Source organism: Peromyscus leucopus, chromosome 8b, assembly GCF_004664715.2.
Source record: "Peromyscus leucopus breed LL Stock chromosome 8b, UCI_PerLeu_2.1, whole genome shotgun sequence".
NCBI lineage: Eukaryota > Metazoa > Chordata > Mammalia > Rodentia > Cricetidae > Peromyscus > Peromyscus leucopus.
Window position 1 is genome coordinate 67,038,235 of NC_051086.1, and position 17,850 is coordinate 67,056,084.

At 43.1% G+C, this 17,850-nt stretch overlaps 1 protein-coding gene across 1 annotated transcript; it reads left to right on the forward strand.

Moving 5' to 3' along the window:
- The first annotated feature begins 1,982 nt into the window (after positions 1 to 1,982).
- Positions 1,983 to 8,683, forward strand: LOC119086982 (WAP four-disulfide core domain protein 18-like). The gene is made up of 3 exons (XM_037201180.1): positions 1,983 to 2,188; positions 2,780 to 2,928; positions 8,579 to 8,683. Exons 1-3 carry the CDS (start codon positions 2,107 to 2,109, stop codon positions 8,681 to 8,683), a joined length of 336 nt encoding a protein of 111 aa, XP_037057075.1. The 5' UTR covers positions 1,983 to 2,106.
- Positions 8,684 to 17,850: the final 9,167 nt, after the last annotated feature.

Sequence of the window (17,850 nt, forward strand, 5' to 3'; positions counted from 1 at the left end):
GAAGAAGGGCGATCTTTCTTCCTCCCTGGAAAGCATCCCACTAGGAAGGTTTTACAGTGCTGGGGTAGCTGTTACAGATTGCCTTAATTTGTATTTGTCTCAAAATGTCTTTACTTCTCCATAAATCTTGAAAAATGGGTTTGGAAAGAATGGACATTATATAAAATTTAAAGGAATTAAATATATCCAAACAAAAGTAAGTGTTCCCACACCTCCTTCCCCCCAACAAGTCCAACTCCCTTCCAGAGAATGACAGCTGTCACTCTTAGGAGTGCATTCAGACATTTACAAACCTTCATAAAATGTCAGGAACCAGGACAATGTAAGCAACAAGAAGTGATCACTCACCTGGGCCTCAGCTCTGCTTTCTCGAATTTGTCCTGAAGGGGATCGGCTCTACTGTCATTGGTCTATCTTCTTGGTCACCTACCCAGACCTGCCTTCCTTCTGTACTCCATCTAAGCCTGGTCCTGCTCTTTGCTTCTGTGGCTAAACGTAACTCTATAGTTTTGCTTTCAAGTGCATGACCTAAAGTGGCCAGACTTACAGTCACCATAGTTTCTTCAGCTTTTCCCCTCCACCCTGGTTCATTATCTTATCAATCTAGATTCTACTTACATTCCTCTGTTTCTCTATTCCTCAAGACTTCTGAAACCTCTTGAATTCTGCTGTGGCCTATTAACTCTTACAGCCATTTCTGTAACAATTGTATATATGTATGTATGTGTATAGAGATAGAGAGATGGATTTATTGTGTGTTGTATATTATGTGATTTAAGAGTTGATATTAGTGATTAAGTATGGAATAAAAAAATTCTGTGTTTGCATTTTCCAGGGTTACCAAGAAAACAGAACTGCCTGGGCAGATGCTTCCATTAAAACTGGTGTGTATTAAGCCAAGTGCTGGTGATGCATACTTTCAATTCCAGCACTCAGGATTCAGTTTCAGATCCTGGAGGATCTCTGAGTTCCATACCAGTCTGGTCTACAGAGCAAGTTCCAGGACAGCCAGAGTTACACAGATAAACCTTGTCACAAAAACAGAAACAAACAAACAAACAACAACAAACAAATAACTACTGCTATACCTTGTGAATTTTTGGTTATTCCATAAATTATGACATTATAAAAGCACACAAAAATTTGCCTATGTTTCTGACACAACATGCATACAGAGAGAGTTACAGGCACCCAGGAATGTCTCTTCATCTGGAGGATGGACTGGAAACACATGGAGCAAGGCTTGTGGCACACACACACACACACCCCTCAATCCCTGAGAAGCAACCCTGCAAAGATAAGATAACACCAAAGCCAGTCACAGGATGACAGGGTGTCCCACAGCTGCTGGTGTTTTACCACTACAGCTCTTTCTCTGAGGGTCTACAATTGGGACAGCAAGAGAGGCAGGCCCTCTACTCGGGGACTAGGACACTGCATGTTCTCCTGTGGTTTCCCATCCCTTCTCTGCTCATCTATGCCGCCTTCTTTCTAAAAACCTGTCTTAAGCATTGGTCTAAGACAAACAACCATGCTAGGGAAGCCTGCCTCCTTACTTTCAACTGAATGTAGCCACTTTGAAATCTGCAAGTTTCCTTCTCTTCCAGGAGAGACTAAGAGGAATCCAGATTCCACACATGTTTTTTTAGGGAATCTCATCCATAGAGTTACAACGGACATAGCCACCATCTCTCCCAGAGCATGCCACATCCTTACACAACTGAATGTCTAGGGAGCCAGAGATGGTCCTGTACTCCAATGTGGCCATCTCTGTGTCAACTCTCAATCTGAGCTGCTAAGCTACACAGAAACAATTTATTTTTTGCTTACCATTCATAAAGGGCTAAGCTGTGTTATAAGGAGGAACACAGTGTTGTAATGTACTTGAGTTTTTCTTGGTTCCCTATCCTAACTACCAAGAAACAATACTCTAATTGTATTTAGAGAGAAGCCAGTTAAGAAATAGAAGGATCCAGGCTATCAGCAGGCACTTTCTAGAAAGCTCTCTTTTCTATACTTACCAATTGACAGCATCCTGTCACACCCATGCTTCTAGTGTTACTGAGGCTATAAACTGATTTGTGCTTTCAGCTCAGCAGTGCCAGCATGAAGACAGCCACAGCCTTGGTTCTGATGACTTTGATCTCCATAGTAATGGACATGGCCTGGGCTCTGTCTTCTCCCAGAAGTAAGTGTATTAAGGGGATCCAAGCTGAAAGCAGAGAGGGATCATAGCACACTAGGGCCTGGGGCTCAGAAAACAGGGGGGAGCCATGTGGCCACTGCTTGGATCAAATCACTTCCTTTAGACTAAAAGAGTGATCACTCTGCATTTCTTATCTTTTTTAAAAGAGAGAGTTTCGTCTGACATAAGATGGCATGAAGATCAGGACAGGTTATCTGTTTGTAGATGTGCCTTGAATGTAGGGGGTCACTGGAGCTATTGCTCAGAGATGAACCTGGGGTATGGTGGGATGAGAGAGGTCTGGCTGTCATTGGAGGGTTATAGCATCTTCTCAGATGTAAAGAAGGGGCAGTGACAGTGGATGGTTCTTTCTACTGAGACTGTACAGGCTTGGGGAGGGAGCACACTCCACCAATGGCCAGGGAACACTCAGGCCTAAGAGAGAGACTGGACCTGGTGAAGCTGAGGGAAGAGCCCCAGGTGCAAAGGAGAATAAAGAATAAGCTATTGACCAGGCTTTCAGATCTCTAGCATCAATTCTCAGCCTTGTCTTCTGACTGCTTCAGGCTCCATAAACACCACTGTGTATTTCAGGATTACAAAAACCTGGAGCTTGTCCCCTTCTGACCCCAAATACTGGTGGAACTTGTCATGAGAGATGCACAGGAGATGACTCATGCTCTGGTGAAATGAAGTGCTGCAGCGATGGGTGTGGTCATGTCTGCAAACCTCCTGTCTTCAAAGTGAGTATCGTCCACTGTCGTACTTTCCTTTGTTGTGAGAGCCTGGCTATATTGTATTTTGCTTGAAAATGGACCAGATCTTTCTTCTGTCATCTCTTTCTGCCTTGGTCCATTCAGGATTCTGTGGTAGAACACCACAGATTGAGCAGATTCCATCTGCCTGCCAAATGTCTTGGACTGTACTGTGACGGTACAGTCCTTCCAGTACCTGTTTAGGATCGAGTGCACTTGAGCATAACAAACTACCCCAAACCTTGAGGATTTAAAAACAACAAAAAATCAACCATTTATTAGCTCAAACTTCTGTAGGTTGGTTGGGCAGTCTAGTTGGGCCCATTTTAGTGGCATCTGCACACACCTGGCTTTCTGGATGGCAAATTGGAGATCAAAGGGGACCTCATGTACTTCCCTTGGGCCTGACTGGCTGGACTGTCAGGATGCCTGAGTCACATGGGTTTGGATGTTGGTGGCAGGATTCCAGGATCATAAGAAAGAAAGCACAGACCTTCCCCCATGTCTCACTTGCTCTGAACATCTCACTGCTCTTTAGCCAAAATCAATCATCTTCAAACCATGCTTAAAACATCGGCTGACCTTATAATTCAGTGTTTAGATATTATCAATGGGAGATTAAGAGTCTGGTAAAGAAGGGAGTTTTATAGAGACACACAGGGCTCCAGGGGGATCTTGTTTTCCCCATTTAGGACAGGAGGATCCTTGTCTACATTTGCTTGACAGATAATCACAGTGTGGAAGTGTGATGGGGTTGTGACTACAGACATTTTGGAAATTACTGCATTTCATCTACTACCCATACATATTCCTTCAAATTTAAATATCTTTAAAAATCCAGATAAATCTTGCAATAGATAGCAGGTCACAGTTTAATGTGCATGGTTTCTTCTTCTTAATTGCATAGGAAATAGTGGTACTCCTTAAAAATGGATTGTATTCTATCTGCCCATACTTTCTTTTGCTGTTAGTACTCAGCACCTCACACTGGAGTCCACCCCATGCATATTTTGAACATCTCTAATGATGGTCTAAGAACAAGGCCAGCTCATGTCATTCCAGGGTGGCCTCTCGGGGGGGATCTGCTCACTGCCAGGCCATTATTAGCTTGAGCCTATTGCTCTCAAACATGGGAGACTCTCCAAGGATCACTATGGACTTGTTCTTATCAAGTCTCTCTCTATTTCTATTCTGAGAAGAAAGGGCATAAGAGAAACAATATCACTGTCTCCATAGAGTTCAGAAGCCCTGGGAGGCATTGGGCTAGAGAACATAGTGAATTGCTTCCTCAATCTCTTTTGTCTGTCTCTAATCTGGGCACATCTGACTCCTCCCTGACAGCCTCACCCAATTCATGCAAATCTGCCAGTCAGGTGACTCTGCTACCCACTGTTTGGACTTGAATGAGTCCAGAGCAACAGAGACCAGACTCTCCCTGAAAGGAAAAAGAAAGTCTCAACGATGAGCAGAGCCCAGCAATGACACTTTGCTGCCAAGGGGGAGGGAGGAGACAGATCACGTGGGGAGTCTGCACTCTTGGTTTATCCCAGGCCTCCATGGGTTAAGTTTGTAAGGCCATGGAATAAAAAGAAAAACACACAAACTGAAAATGAGTTTTCTATCAACACTGTGAAATATGGAAAGCTGGAACGCAAGCTGCCACTAAATTCTCTGCCCAGAACCCTGCAAACTCCTGGCGGCTACTGCTCCCAACACAAGCATCAACACATACAACTGGAAGTCATGGATGCTCAGCTGGGACTTTTGATTGATTATAAATTACATATACAATCAAAATTACCTGAGTCACTCTGTACAGACTTGACTTTGTCTAAAATCTGTGAATGGACTTGGGGAAGGAAGAATATAAGAGCCAGCCCTCTTTGTACTGTCTCCAAATGACTTTTCTGTAAATCTAAAAAAACTTTTCGTGAGACAGTTGATTGGCAGTCAAGGCCCCGTGGGCTATTACATGGATTAGGTGATTACACAGGTAAGATGAGCCTCTGGCATTTTGATCTTGGATATCCCCATCAAGTTGAATGTATTGCCCAAAGTTCAAACCTCTTAACAAATAGCACATGGCTTGCTGGTAGTGCACATATCTACTACACATAGGGCTCTGGGTTCAACCCCAAGCACCAGGGGTGGAGAAAAGAAGGAAAAAATCATTGTTTCTTTCTCAGGGGCATGTTGCCTGTTCAAAAATTCTACTTCTGCTAGGCCATTTCTGTTTATTGCTTTTAAATCTCAGAGTTTCCCTACAATGCCTCCAAAGCATTTGTTTGTTTGTTTGTTTTTATTTTTGTTTGTTTATTTTTTGCTTGTTTTGGGTTTTAGGTGGGTTTTTTTTTCTTTTGTTTTTCAAGACCGGTGTCTCTATGAAACAGCCTTGGCTGTTCTGGAACTTGCTTTGTAGACCACACTGGCTCAAACTCACAGAAATCTTCCTGCTTCTGCCTCCTGGGTGCTGGCATTAAAGGTGTGTGCCACCACCATCGCCCTACACTAATGCCATTATTTTACAAGTGAAGAAACAGAGGCAATAGATAATGAATAAGAAAGACAAGCCCTCCACTGTTGTCTCCACTCGCATCAACTAATGTGTACTTTACAATCTGACATATCCTATCATCAGTAACACTTTATATTGTTTCCATTTAAAATTATTGCCAAGAGTATTTCTGTGCCAACATTAAAAAATGTTCTTTTGAGACAGGGTTTTTCTGTGTAGCCCTGGCTGTCCTGAAACTCACTCTATATATCATGCTGGCCTCAAACTCAGGGATCAGCCTGCCTCTGCCTCCCAAGTGCTGGAAATAAAAAAGTGCACCACCATAGCCAGCCTATGAATAAATCTTATTCTTTGGGGATTATATGAATTTAGTGAGTGGATCTACTGTAATTCACTTAACTAATGACCTTCTATGACCATTTCATTTGCTTGGCATTGTCCTATTGTGCTGATTGCTGTAGTGAACATGGTGTAACACTAATATTTTGTATGTCTGGGAAGATGATTCCTGTAAACTCCTAGCAATGAAATCGTAAGGATAAAAATTATAAATAATCATTTCATAAATATTATCAAAGCAGGAAACAAATGTTTAGGTCACAGATGGTTTCCAGTCATTGTATTTAATGAGTAAAAACTTTTATACTTTTATAAAGGAAAGACTTATTTTCCAGGTACTGGTCTAAGTGCTTTTTAAAGTTTATTTCTTTGGCCTTTAATGTCTTTAATGTAGAAAAATCATGTGTTTCCATCCATGTTGATAATACTCTGATACATAAAGAGTAGAGCTTTCCAATAGTACTTTGGGCACGAGTACATATGTCTCCTGTAGTGTGAGAGCAGGTCAGATGCCTGCCTGTGGGAAACAGGGACACTCCTTTGAGTGTGCTCCAGAATAATTTAACTCTCATAGATAAACGTTTCTTTGAGGAAGGGGAGTGTCAAATTAAGCCTTTCAACAGAGAAAGGCTTCATTTGTTGAATGTTGTGGTTACAGGTCACTCACTTTATTTCTGATGCCCACAAAATAATTTATTAAGGATATCATTTTGCCTCTTTTGGGAGGTTGGGGAGGGTGAGGCATAGTTTTATGCAGCCCAAGCTGGCCTCAAACCTATAAACCTTACTATGTAGCTGCGGATGACTGTGAACTTTTGATCCTCCTGCTTCAACCTCCCATGTGACTGCCACATGCCACATCTACTTATAGCATCTATTTAGAACAATATATCTAAATTCAGGACTTAAGGAAAGATTCTGATTATTGTACCCTGTAGACAACTGCCTCCTTCTTACACCTTTTATTTTTCCCAGAAGAATAATTTAATTATAATACAGTAAATGTATACTATAAAGTATAATTATAACATTGTGTAAGTTTTCTCTAGAACAAAGACATTATAATGTAGACTAGATTTCTATTAAGCTACATACATTAGATATTATAAACAAACTATGTTCCATTTAAACATTACAGAACTACTAGCTGGGGGTTGGCCAAGACTGTGGTTCCCCTATCATGTGGTTACTAAAAATGCAACAGTAATCTAGCTGAATCCCTGTGAATCCTCCTGCCCTTCTCAAGGGAAAATCTGTCTCAGAATCATCTTTTTCAAATATAAGAAACTTTGGGGTGGTTAAAATTTTAATTTCTCAGTAAATACATATTTATTCATACTCATTAGAGATGCATCAGAATCTACAGAAAAAAAAAGCTATAATGCCACATCAAAAGAGCCATCCTTAACTTGTTGGGCCATGTTCTTCTTATGTTCTTTCCTATTGCACAGAATAATCACATGTGGTTACAAGTTGTGATTTTCCTAGGTTTTTTTTTTTTACTAGTACATATTGAACCATTTTCTCAGACCTGCAACATACATTGACATTACAATATATTTGTAAATGTAGGTGCACACACACACACACACACACACACACACACAGTTATATTGATGTGTTTTACTCTCCACCATTGAACGTTTAAGTTTTTCTAATATTTTCTCTTTGTTTACACCCAGACTATGAATGTTTCCATGAAGAGTCAGAGAGTTGGGACGTTAAGTTGTGTAAGCCATAGGTTTCCTTTGCAGCCATTCAGGCCTGCCACTGCAGGGGTGTCAGAGGATTTATAAATGAACCATTCAGATAGCATTGTTCCAGGACCTCTGCCCTCTTCCTTGCTAGCTGGAAGCATTTCCGCTTTCCCTGGGATAAAAGCTCAATCACATCCTGCATCCTTCCATGCATTGACTCAGCTAACTCTTGTGCTTCCCCAGTTTTAAAAGCCCTTTCTTTCTCAATTAGGCCTACTGATGTCTGATTCAACCAAGGCTAACCTGAAATTCCCTACTGAGCCCTGGCCCCTTTATTCCAGGCTATGGCACCCCCTTAGCAGCTCCATTGAGTAGGGGAGCCCCAGGACAACTAGAAGTATGGAAGAATAAGAGCAAAAAACCCACTGGACTTAAACCTCAGGATATTCCCCCCGGTGTGTCAGGTGCACTGTGAATGTGCTACCAAACTAGGCTCGCTTTGCTCCCAATACACAAACTCTGAAATGAAGGGATTTACAAAAGAGAAATGAGGAGATAGCCAAGGATAGAGACAGGTGAGAGATCTCATCTTCCTGAAGATAGAGTTTCCAAATGGCTGATATCAGAGTGGGGGAAAGATGCTTAGTAGTTAGGAAGTAATCGGAGCTTCCAGCATGTGTCATCAAGCTCTCATGACCCCACATCAGGTGACCTCTATCCCTCTAAAATAGCAGCTGGCCCCATAGGAGCTGGGATGCAAGGAAAGCCGTGGTCCATCACCACACACACACACACACACACACACACACACACACACACACACTCCTTCTCTTCAGTCATATTCCTGTCACCTAGAAGGAGGAGATGAACCTGAAATTGGAAAGCAGGTAAGACTCTTAGCCCTGGCATGATGATATGCTCTGGCTTCTACTCCCACGTCTCTTAAATTGTGTAAAGGGCTTCCCATTTCCAGCTAAGAAACTGGAAAATCACAGATACTCTAGGAAGGCAGCACCCAAGCACTGTGGAACCACAGCAGAGAGCGCTTCTCTTCTGCTTCATACTGTCTCTCCTTCTCCATGGTCAGGAGAGCTCCGTGGTCTCCCTGGTCAGAATCGTAGATGACAAGTCTGTCCCTGAGCATCTTGTCAGTCTAGAGAATAAGTGTGTGCAGGGTGAAGCCATCATTTAGCCACAGGCCTGAATTCAGAACACTTGGGTCTCATCCCTTTAGACACAGGAGCCTCATAGCCAGGCCACTGGGTGGTATGGGGGACCTGTGTGCACTCTGGCCTGGTTTCCCAACACCATGAGGATGCCAGTCTCGTGTCTGATAGACAAAGTCCCCACAGAGGAATATTTCTTGTGCTTGTCCTCTGAAGCTGGGGCATGAAAGCATTGTCCTACTCTGTACCCCAAAAAGACTGGTTGTACCATCCTTTAATTTGGCTTTCTCTGACCTGCTTCCATCTCCCTAGCAACTTTTCCCCTGCATTCTCGGGACATCTTATAAGCTATAGCCCCAGACTGTCACTCTGTTGTCACTCACAGGCTATTCCTCAGATTTTTTTCCTGCCCTATGTAATTTCTTCATATCTAAATTGATGACAAAGTCTTTAGCTTTGTTTTTTTTTGTGGTTTGTTTGCTTTGTTTTGTGTTTTGTTTTTGAGACAGGGTCCCTCTGTGTAGCCCTGGCTGTCCTGGAACTCACTCTGTAGACCAGGCTGGCCTTGAACTCAGAGGTCCACCTGCCTCTGCCCCGCAAGTGCTGGGATTAAAGGAGTAGCAACCACCTCCTGGCTTTTTTGTGGGGGAGGGCCTCCACTGACTATCTAGGTGGGTAATGAAAGGCTTGGTCCTGACATTTGACCCTTTAAGTATAAGTAACAGAATCAGCCAAATACTAAAGCAAGGAAAGCCGTTTCTTTGAGAGGACACATGTGTGGCACAAGGGCCACTACTCAGTCCCCTGTCCCAGTTTCTCAAGTGCAGCCCTTGGCCCCACTGTCAAGAAGAGAATCAGGCACTCTGATTGAGATGACATGGGGACAAAGGCCTTGACCCCCTGACTTAAGTGTTTTTGCCTGCCTCAGGTTTACTGCTGTAGTGACACAAAGCAGCTTTTGCCTTTGTAAAGGTACAAGAAAAAGCAATGTTCAATGTCAGCAGTCATCACAGAAATGCAAACCAAAACCATGAGAGACATCATCTCACCCCAGTTAGAATAACTATTACACAAAATCCCAAAATAGCAAAGACTAGTGAGACTGTAGAAAAAGGGGAACTCCCATCGGGAACTCTCAGCAGAAATGTATATTAGTACAGCTATTACAGAAAACAGCACCAGAGTTCCTCAAATACATGAAACAAGACTGCCATCTGATTCAGCAATCCCACCACTGGGTATATACACAGAGGAAAAGAAATCATTATATCAAAGACATACCTACATTCCCTGTTACAGCATTATCCACAACGACCAAGATATGGAATCAACCAAGGTGTCCACGGATGGATGAACAGATAAATGAAATGGCACACATAAGGGTGGTAGAATAGTATTTAGTCATGAAAAGAATGAGGTGCTGTTATTTGCAACAGCATGGATGAAACCAAAAGACACTCTGTTAAGTGAAGTAAGCCAGGCTTAAAAAGACAGATACTGTGCGTTCTCACTCATTTATAGAAAGGAAAATGTTGATGTCATGGAAGTAGAGAGTAGAACAGTGATTATCAGAGGCTATCTAGGAAAATTATACAGGAGAAAGAGTTTGGATAATGGGTACCAAAAGACAGTGGAGGAAATGAGTCCTTGGTTCCATAGCACACTAGCTCACTCTGCAGTCTACATCAATTTCTTATCTATTTTAAAGAACTAGAAAAGATTGAAGGCTCCCAAAACACAGATTGATCAGTTTGAGGTGACAGGAATGATGATTATCCTATTCAATCACTACATGTTGTATATGTAAACTGAACTATCACACAGTACTCATAAACATGTATACATGATACATGTTAATCTATAACTTAAATTTCATTCAAAAGTTAAAGAATTAAAGAAATGCAAATCAAAAGACTACATATGTCTATAAGTTCATCTCTTTGAAATAATCACCATTTATAGTTTGGTAGACATTATTCCCATTTCTTCTATAGTACAGCAGTAATTATGTACCTTCATATACATCCTATCTCATATTCCATTACAATATATAATAAGTAATGTCTAGATGTAGGCCCATTGCCTAATTGCTACCATGCATCCAGAGACATGTCTCTGAGGTTTATCTGTGTTCATGGAGGCTTTTCTGTCTTGAGGAATCTATGAAGGCTGCTGCTATGGGACCTGGGGCTGTGGAATCATTATATCAAGAAGGGACATGGTCCTGTCTGTTCTCCAGCCAGGAAATCAGGTAGATGCACTAAGCCCTGCTTTTATCCTGTTGTACAAGACATATGTGTTCCCTGTGGAAAATTCAGAAAAGGTATTATCCATAGTCTTCTCACATAGAAAGGCACATTGGCATCCTATATGAAAGCTTTTACATACACACACACACACACACACACACACACACACACACACACACACCCTATACTATGTGCCCATGGCTGGACACAGCCCTACCTGCTGACCTCAAAACCAACATCATAGTGGTAAGCCCTGCCTGGACACTAGATGCAAAGAGAAAGAAGGCAGCTACAGCATCTGAGAATTAGGAAACATATCATTTCTCCATGGTCAGAAGACCATGAAGACACAGATGGACAATATCTTGCTTAGAAGCCTTTAATAAGCTGGGAATATTCTCAGTTAAAAAAAAAAACATGTTTAAATAGCATTAGGATGTCAACTTATTCTCAACAAGTGCTGGAAAGAACAGGCTTGGAAGGAAGTTAGCCCAAACCTTGCCTGCCGGCCTTTCATTCATTCCAACATGCCGCCGTTCATACTGCCACCTGGTGGATGGGGCTGTGTCACTGCGCCACTCCACTCCTCGCTTTCTTTACTGAAAGCCTAGGACTGATTGTTGCCACTGTAAATCTAGAAGGTGTGTCAAAATAACCTGAGAACTAAAATCACAGGAGCAGAGATTGAATGAGTAATCCAAGAACAGCTTGCAAACACACATTATCTCGGGCTTACGGGCCAAGCCTAGATATGTGGGTGACAAGGACTGTTCAAGGGAATCCTGCTGATGAAGAGGTATCTCGAAGCACCAACTAGATCCCCGCAGTGTATTCACTTAATTATGTGAGTGTAGTATCCGGCATGCATCTTCCACACTTGTCAGAGTAAGATGGCTTTTAAAGGGTTGCTGCGTAGCAAGGGCATGCATGAGAATCATTTCTGAGGGGAGTCTTATTAAACTCTAGCCTGCACCCCAAACCCAGAATTCCTGCTTCAGTAGGTCTGATGTGGAAGCTAAGAATCTTCATTTCTTCCGAGGCATCTGTACAATGGACCGATAGTGGTGGCCCATGAGTCTGCTCCGATTGTAGGCTAACTACAAAGTGTTTGTCAACCCCACCCTCCTCTCTGAACGTCACAGTCTCATTCTTGTGCTGAAATCCTGGAGGGTCACAAACATTCCCCCTCTTGTGTGACAAAATAATTATAGTAGCATAACCCCCATTCCCCATCCACCCACCCCTGCCTCACTAGCCTGAAAGTACTATGGTTTTTGACAAATGTCCACCCAAAGACCCATGTGATAAAGGCATGGCCCTTAGCCCCTGGCACTATTCAGAGATGGTGGAGTCCTTTGGAGGTGCCATACCATTGGAGGAAGTTAGAGCATTGGAGGCATGAACTTGAAGCAGGTGTCAGGACCACTGATTGCTGCTCCCTTTCTACCTATTGCCTGCCCTGAGGTAGGTAGTTTCCTCTGCCACGTGGTCCAATTGTGAGGTGCAGCTTTGCTCCAGGCCCCACAAAGCAATGGAGCTAACTAACTATGGATGGAAACTTACGAAACCACGAACCAGAATAAACTTTGCCTCTTTGTAAATTGTTTACCTTAGATATGTGCCATCACAATCACAGAAAATGATCTAACAGGCAGGCACAGCGTTACAACAGAATTACAGTATAGGTCGGTGCTATTTAAACGTAATAAGAATGCGGTGTTCCTCAGGAGCTGCTCCACCCGCCACTGTTACTTGGAAATGAAATCTCTAAACCACCTGTTCCCCCTAGGAGTTCAGTGTGAGGCACTGTTAGCATCCCATGTAGTTTAACCAAGTGAGGAATTCTAGGCATATTGGACATTGAAACAAAGAGAACGCCAGTCCCTATTCCTAGGCTAGGCTCTGTGCACCACCTTACTGAGATTTGGATCTAATGCCAGGTGAACACAAGGGGGAGCTATTCAAGTTACAGAGGTAAGGGGTGGATATGCAAATTCACAGAGGGAAGGTGTGGAGGAGAGAGCTTGGAGACAGGAAGACAGGTAATCAAGAAGCTGAACCGTAGCTAAGGAAATGACTCTGGATAAAAGCTCTTGTTGCACAAATATGATGGTGTGAGTTCAAATCCCTCATCTACACTAAAAGGCAGGTGTGGCCATCCATGTGCCTATAAATATAGGACACTCTATGGGGTGGAGACAGGAGGATCATGGCAGTTTATTGTCTGCCAGCATAGCTCTACTTCAGTGAGAGACCCTGTCTCAAGGGAATAAGGCCGAGAGTGATAGAGTGGGACATCAGATGCCCTCTTTTTTGCCTGTTTCCATGAGCACATAGGTGTGTGTATATGCAAATACACACATGCATACACCAACACACATACAGCCAACAAACATGAAAAAGAGGAGGAGGAAAAGGAAGATGCAGCCGCTGTGTAAAATTGGACTAAGTATGGCCATGTGTGACATGGAGCTAGCCCTTGAGAATTTTTAATAACAGGGATAATAATAACATTATTAATATTAGTAACATAATAACTTAATAACAGGGATAGAGCTGGTACGTGTGTGTGTGTGAAATGAAGCATGTACAAGTGTCCAGTGTGTGCCAATTCCCTTTCTCCCCACCCCATTTCTCTTTGTCACTCAAAGTGGCCTCCATTCTTTAGTAGTCTCAATGATGAGGCAGAGGGGCTATTTTCTTCCCCTTGGCATGCTGGTATGAAAGTATGTCATTACTCAACACTAAGAAAGATCTTTCATTCAGAAATATCAGATACCTATCAGGGTTAGGCTTCAAATGCCTATCTTGACCCAGGTTGCAGGTGCCAGTCTGGTTCAGTGGGAGGGAATGTGTCATCCTCTCTCCGTCTTGGAGCATCGATGCTGTATCAAAGGAGACTTCACTCAGCAACACGATGCTGGAGTTAAAGAACGTGCCCTCAGTTGCACAGGTGTCTGATAGGCTGGCATCAGGGTCAAGTGAAGACGTCCGGTCTGGCTCTGAAGCCCAGCAGACTCTCAGCAGCTACACTATCTAGATCTGGTTATGATGGGAAGGTGCAGTGGGAGGACACGTGCTTCTCGTTCTCCTGGGGTGCGGACCTCTCACTATGGTCTATGCCAGGTCTCACGCTCTAGTTTCAGAGCTTAAGGGGCATGAGAGCTGGTATTTGGAACAGTTCAGTTCTCACTAATCAATGTTGGCAACAACTCCTTTGTCTTGCAAGCATTCTTATGGAGGCGCTTTGGGTGGTGACAGTCTCCTCTAGACAATGTGGTGTTCTTAATTGCCTGTAACTTTTCTTTTGATCTTGTCCCAACGAATGACTCTTTATCAGAAATTGTTCACATGCTACACTTCTTAACTACATTTCTATATAGGAACCATGAATCCATGTGTGATCACAGAGCCAACAGCAATGCTAGATTAAGCCATGGAGTCTCTTCATGGCTTAATTATAATGTCCAGTGGAAAAACTTGCACAGGTCCTGACTCCTTTTTATTTATTTACTTTGTAGTATTTCCTTAGTACCTCACACACTTTTGCACAAGTTGTCCATAAGTGGCCTGTTCCAGAGACCAGAAAGACAAAACAGCAATCCCTTTTGTAGATGTTCATAGTACCAAGAGCTGACAGTTTAAAGGATGTTGTACCAAAGTGTGAACACACACATACTATATATTTTTTTTTCTCATCTCATATACCCAATAAAGGATGACCTCTGTCAGTGGTAGCAGGGGAAGCAACCCGGAAATGCCATCAGCAACCTGAGGAGTTCCCCTCCCACTTAGAGACTTCTACCCAACTATAGCCAGATCTCTGACTCCACTACAGAAAAGAACTTCGGGATAAGCCAGAAGAGGGCAAGATTAGTGAGTTTAAGTATTTAGACAGGAAGATGGACAGGGAAAGGACGGTACAGGCCATAGACCTGAGTGTGGGCTTCTCAAGGCGAGAGTCATGCTTATGTGTCTTGGCAACATCTTTCTAAGTGGTTTTGTGATTTCTAAATTACATTATTCAAAGAGTGTCATTTATCAAAAGGTTGAGAGACTAAGTAATGTGTTTTAAATCAAGTAAATTTTTTAAAAAGTATTTTATATATATGGATGTTTGGCTTGTACATACGTCTGTGTGCCATGTGGGTGCCTAGTATCCACAGAGGCCAGCAGGGGACATTAGATTTCTTGGAAACTAGAGTGACAGACAGCTGTGAGCCACCATATGGGGGCTGGGACTCGAACCCAGGTCCTCTGAACCATCTCTCCAGCTCCCAACATTAAAGTAAAACTCTGTGTAAATGAAATTATAAGATGGTTTGTGAGGTGTGTTGTTTAGATTTAGAGATGAAAAAGGAGGGCCACAAACACTCTGGCCTCGAATAAGCAGAATTTGTTCTTTTAAACATCCTTGATAACAGGAGGTGCAAACTAGCTCCCAGGGGGAGGGGCTCCTTTCCCTTCCTATGACCCTTTCACCTTTCCCCTCTTTCCATCCTGCTTCATCCCCACTTCACAGATGAGACCACTGAGGTTCAGCGACTTTACCTGTACTATTACTTGGAAAGATGTCTGACTAAACCTACACTGATCAAATCCTCACCTTCAGTATCCTGGGGATCACTCCCCTTCACATGGTTCGAGGCAGATGAAGAAGGTGAAAGACAGCTGAAGTAACAGTGGAGCAGACATGGCTCTGACACATTCTCACCTGCGGTTTTTCTCACTTGAGGTCCCCTCTTCTAAAATGACTCAAGCCTGTGTCAAGCTGACACTGTCTCTGTTCCCAGCCAGCAGGGTTTCTATAAATTTGCTTTCATCACAGGCTATTTGCTTGTCTCCTGCTCCCTCCTTTAAAGTGGGAGCTTCCTTGAGAACAAGTCCCATGCCTGTGGCCTCTATCACCCCTGCACTGATCACGAGCTGTGTTGCTCGGGAGCAGACTCACAAGCAGGGTTCAGAACTAATATAGCTCCTTTTTGCTGACATGAATTCTTATCTACACTCACACTTTTAGTGGCAACATGGTGGGATTCCAATGGGGGTTTACTGAGCTCCAGTGCTGTCACTTTAGAGTGTATGCCCATGGAATACCCAGTTTGGCAAATTCAAGATCCCAGTACGGGTCCTAGGTAGCCCCCCCCCTTCCTGTCCTCCCCCAAAACTTTACCATTCTCCCATTCTTATTCGTCTCTCTAACTTCATCATTTTGTTAGAAAAAAGAAAGTAACCACACCCAATAATCACTAAGGACAATAAACACCTGTCATGCATCACTGATGACAAACCCCTCCCAGCTGTCAAGATCCTCCCAGGAGAGAACGTAAGGCAGTGACAGTAGTAATTAAGTATTATTTATTAACAGAGTTCAATAAGAACTATGACGAGTCTGAAGACCAAGTTACGCTCCTAGGGGTTGGGCTTAGGAAAGTTCTGGAGGTGACATTTGAGCTAGGATGATTGATAGATAAGGACTCGACTTTTGACAAACAAGAATGCCCACATTCAGAGAAGAAAGGGAAAGGAATTCCACATTCCAGGCACAGCCGAGCTGGGGAAGTTAAAAGCTACCCTACTCACCAATGTGCATGGAGTAGAGCAACCAGGACTGCCTGGGTGGCAGAGACAAGTGGGGCCCGAGAGATGAGATGAAGGGGCAGGATGGAACTCACCAAACTCAGAAGTCCCCACTCAGCTCTGAGTATCCCTAGGGACCCAATTAGCACATGCTTAGAGAACCAAAAATAAAGTCAAAATAAGGCTATATGAAAAGAAATGAGAATGATTCAATATACCTTTGACTTTTGTGCAATTTCAGAAAATATATTTTTATTTCAGGCCTTGATATTGTTAAAAAAAATATGGAATCACATGGAAATGAGCTGTGTAATCTCCTCAGTGTTTAAGATCTCTTAACTCTTTCCTGGGTGTTATGGGTTGAACATGAAATGTCTGCACTATGGGTTAGGTGTTTGGACCTCTTGATTCCCAAACTGGTGGTGCTGCCTGGGGAGGATTCAGAAACTTGAGAAGCTAAATTTGGCTGGGGGAGGTAGGGTACTGGACGTAGGAATTATGACTTGATCTCTGTGTCTATGTCTGTCCGTCTGTCTTATAGTTGGAAGTTTTCCTGGTCTCACTCGGCACCAAGGTCCCACAGCCATTTATAAAATTCCTGTGTCCCACCTGGTCCTGCAACCACTCAGACCCAAGTAAACACACAGAGGCTTATATCAATTACAGATTGCATGGCCATGGCCTATGGCTCAAGCTTCTTGCTAGCTAGCTCTTATGTCTTAAATTAACCCATTTCTATTCATCTATAAGTTGCCACGTGGCCATGGCTTGCCAGTCTGCTGACATGTTGTTCCTTCGGTGGTGGCTGGAATCTGCTTTGCCTCTCCTTTCTCTTCCTGCCTGTCTGTTTGGATTTTCCACCTGCCTCTAAGCTGCCTTGCCATAGGCCAAACAGCTTTATTTATCAACCAATAAGAGCAACATATTTTCATGGCATACAGAAAAACATTTCTCTCTCTCTCTCCCTCCCTCCCTCCCTCCCCCCCTCTCTCTCCTGCAAAGCTGTGAGAAATCTCAGCTGCATACTCTGCCATACCTTCTCCACAATGATAACAGTACCCTCAGTGAACAGTGAACTGGAGTAAATCCTCCTTCCAGTTACATTAGCCAGGTATTTTTCACAGTGACGAGAAGTCAGTGGTGTGCCAGGCTTTAGACCCTATTGCAGAAATTGTACACCAACGGGCCTCCCTTTGGGCTAGGCAGAGTGGGGTTAAAGCAGCTTGCAAAAATACTTTCTGCATGGCACATAACTCTACCTTTTAACCCCCGTGGGGGAGCTAGCAGTGTATGGAGTCAGTTGTTTATCGGAAGGACCTCCAACTTGTGGCATTTAAGAACTGTGACAAATGAAAAGAAGAGGC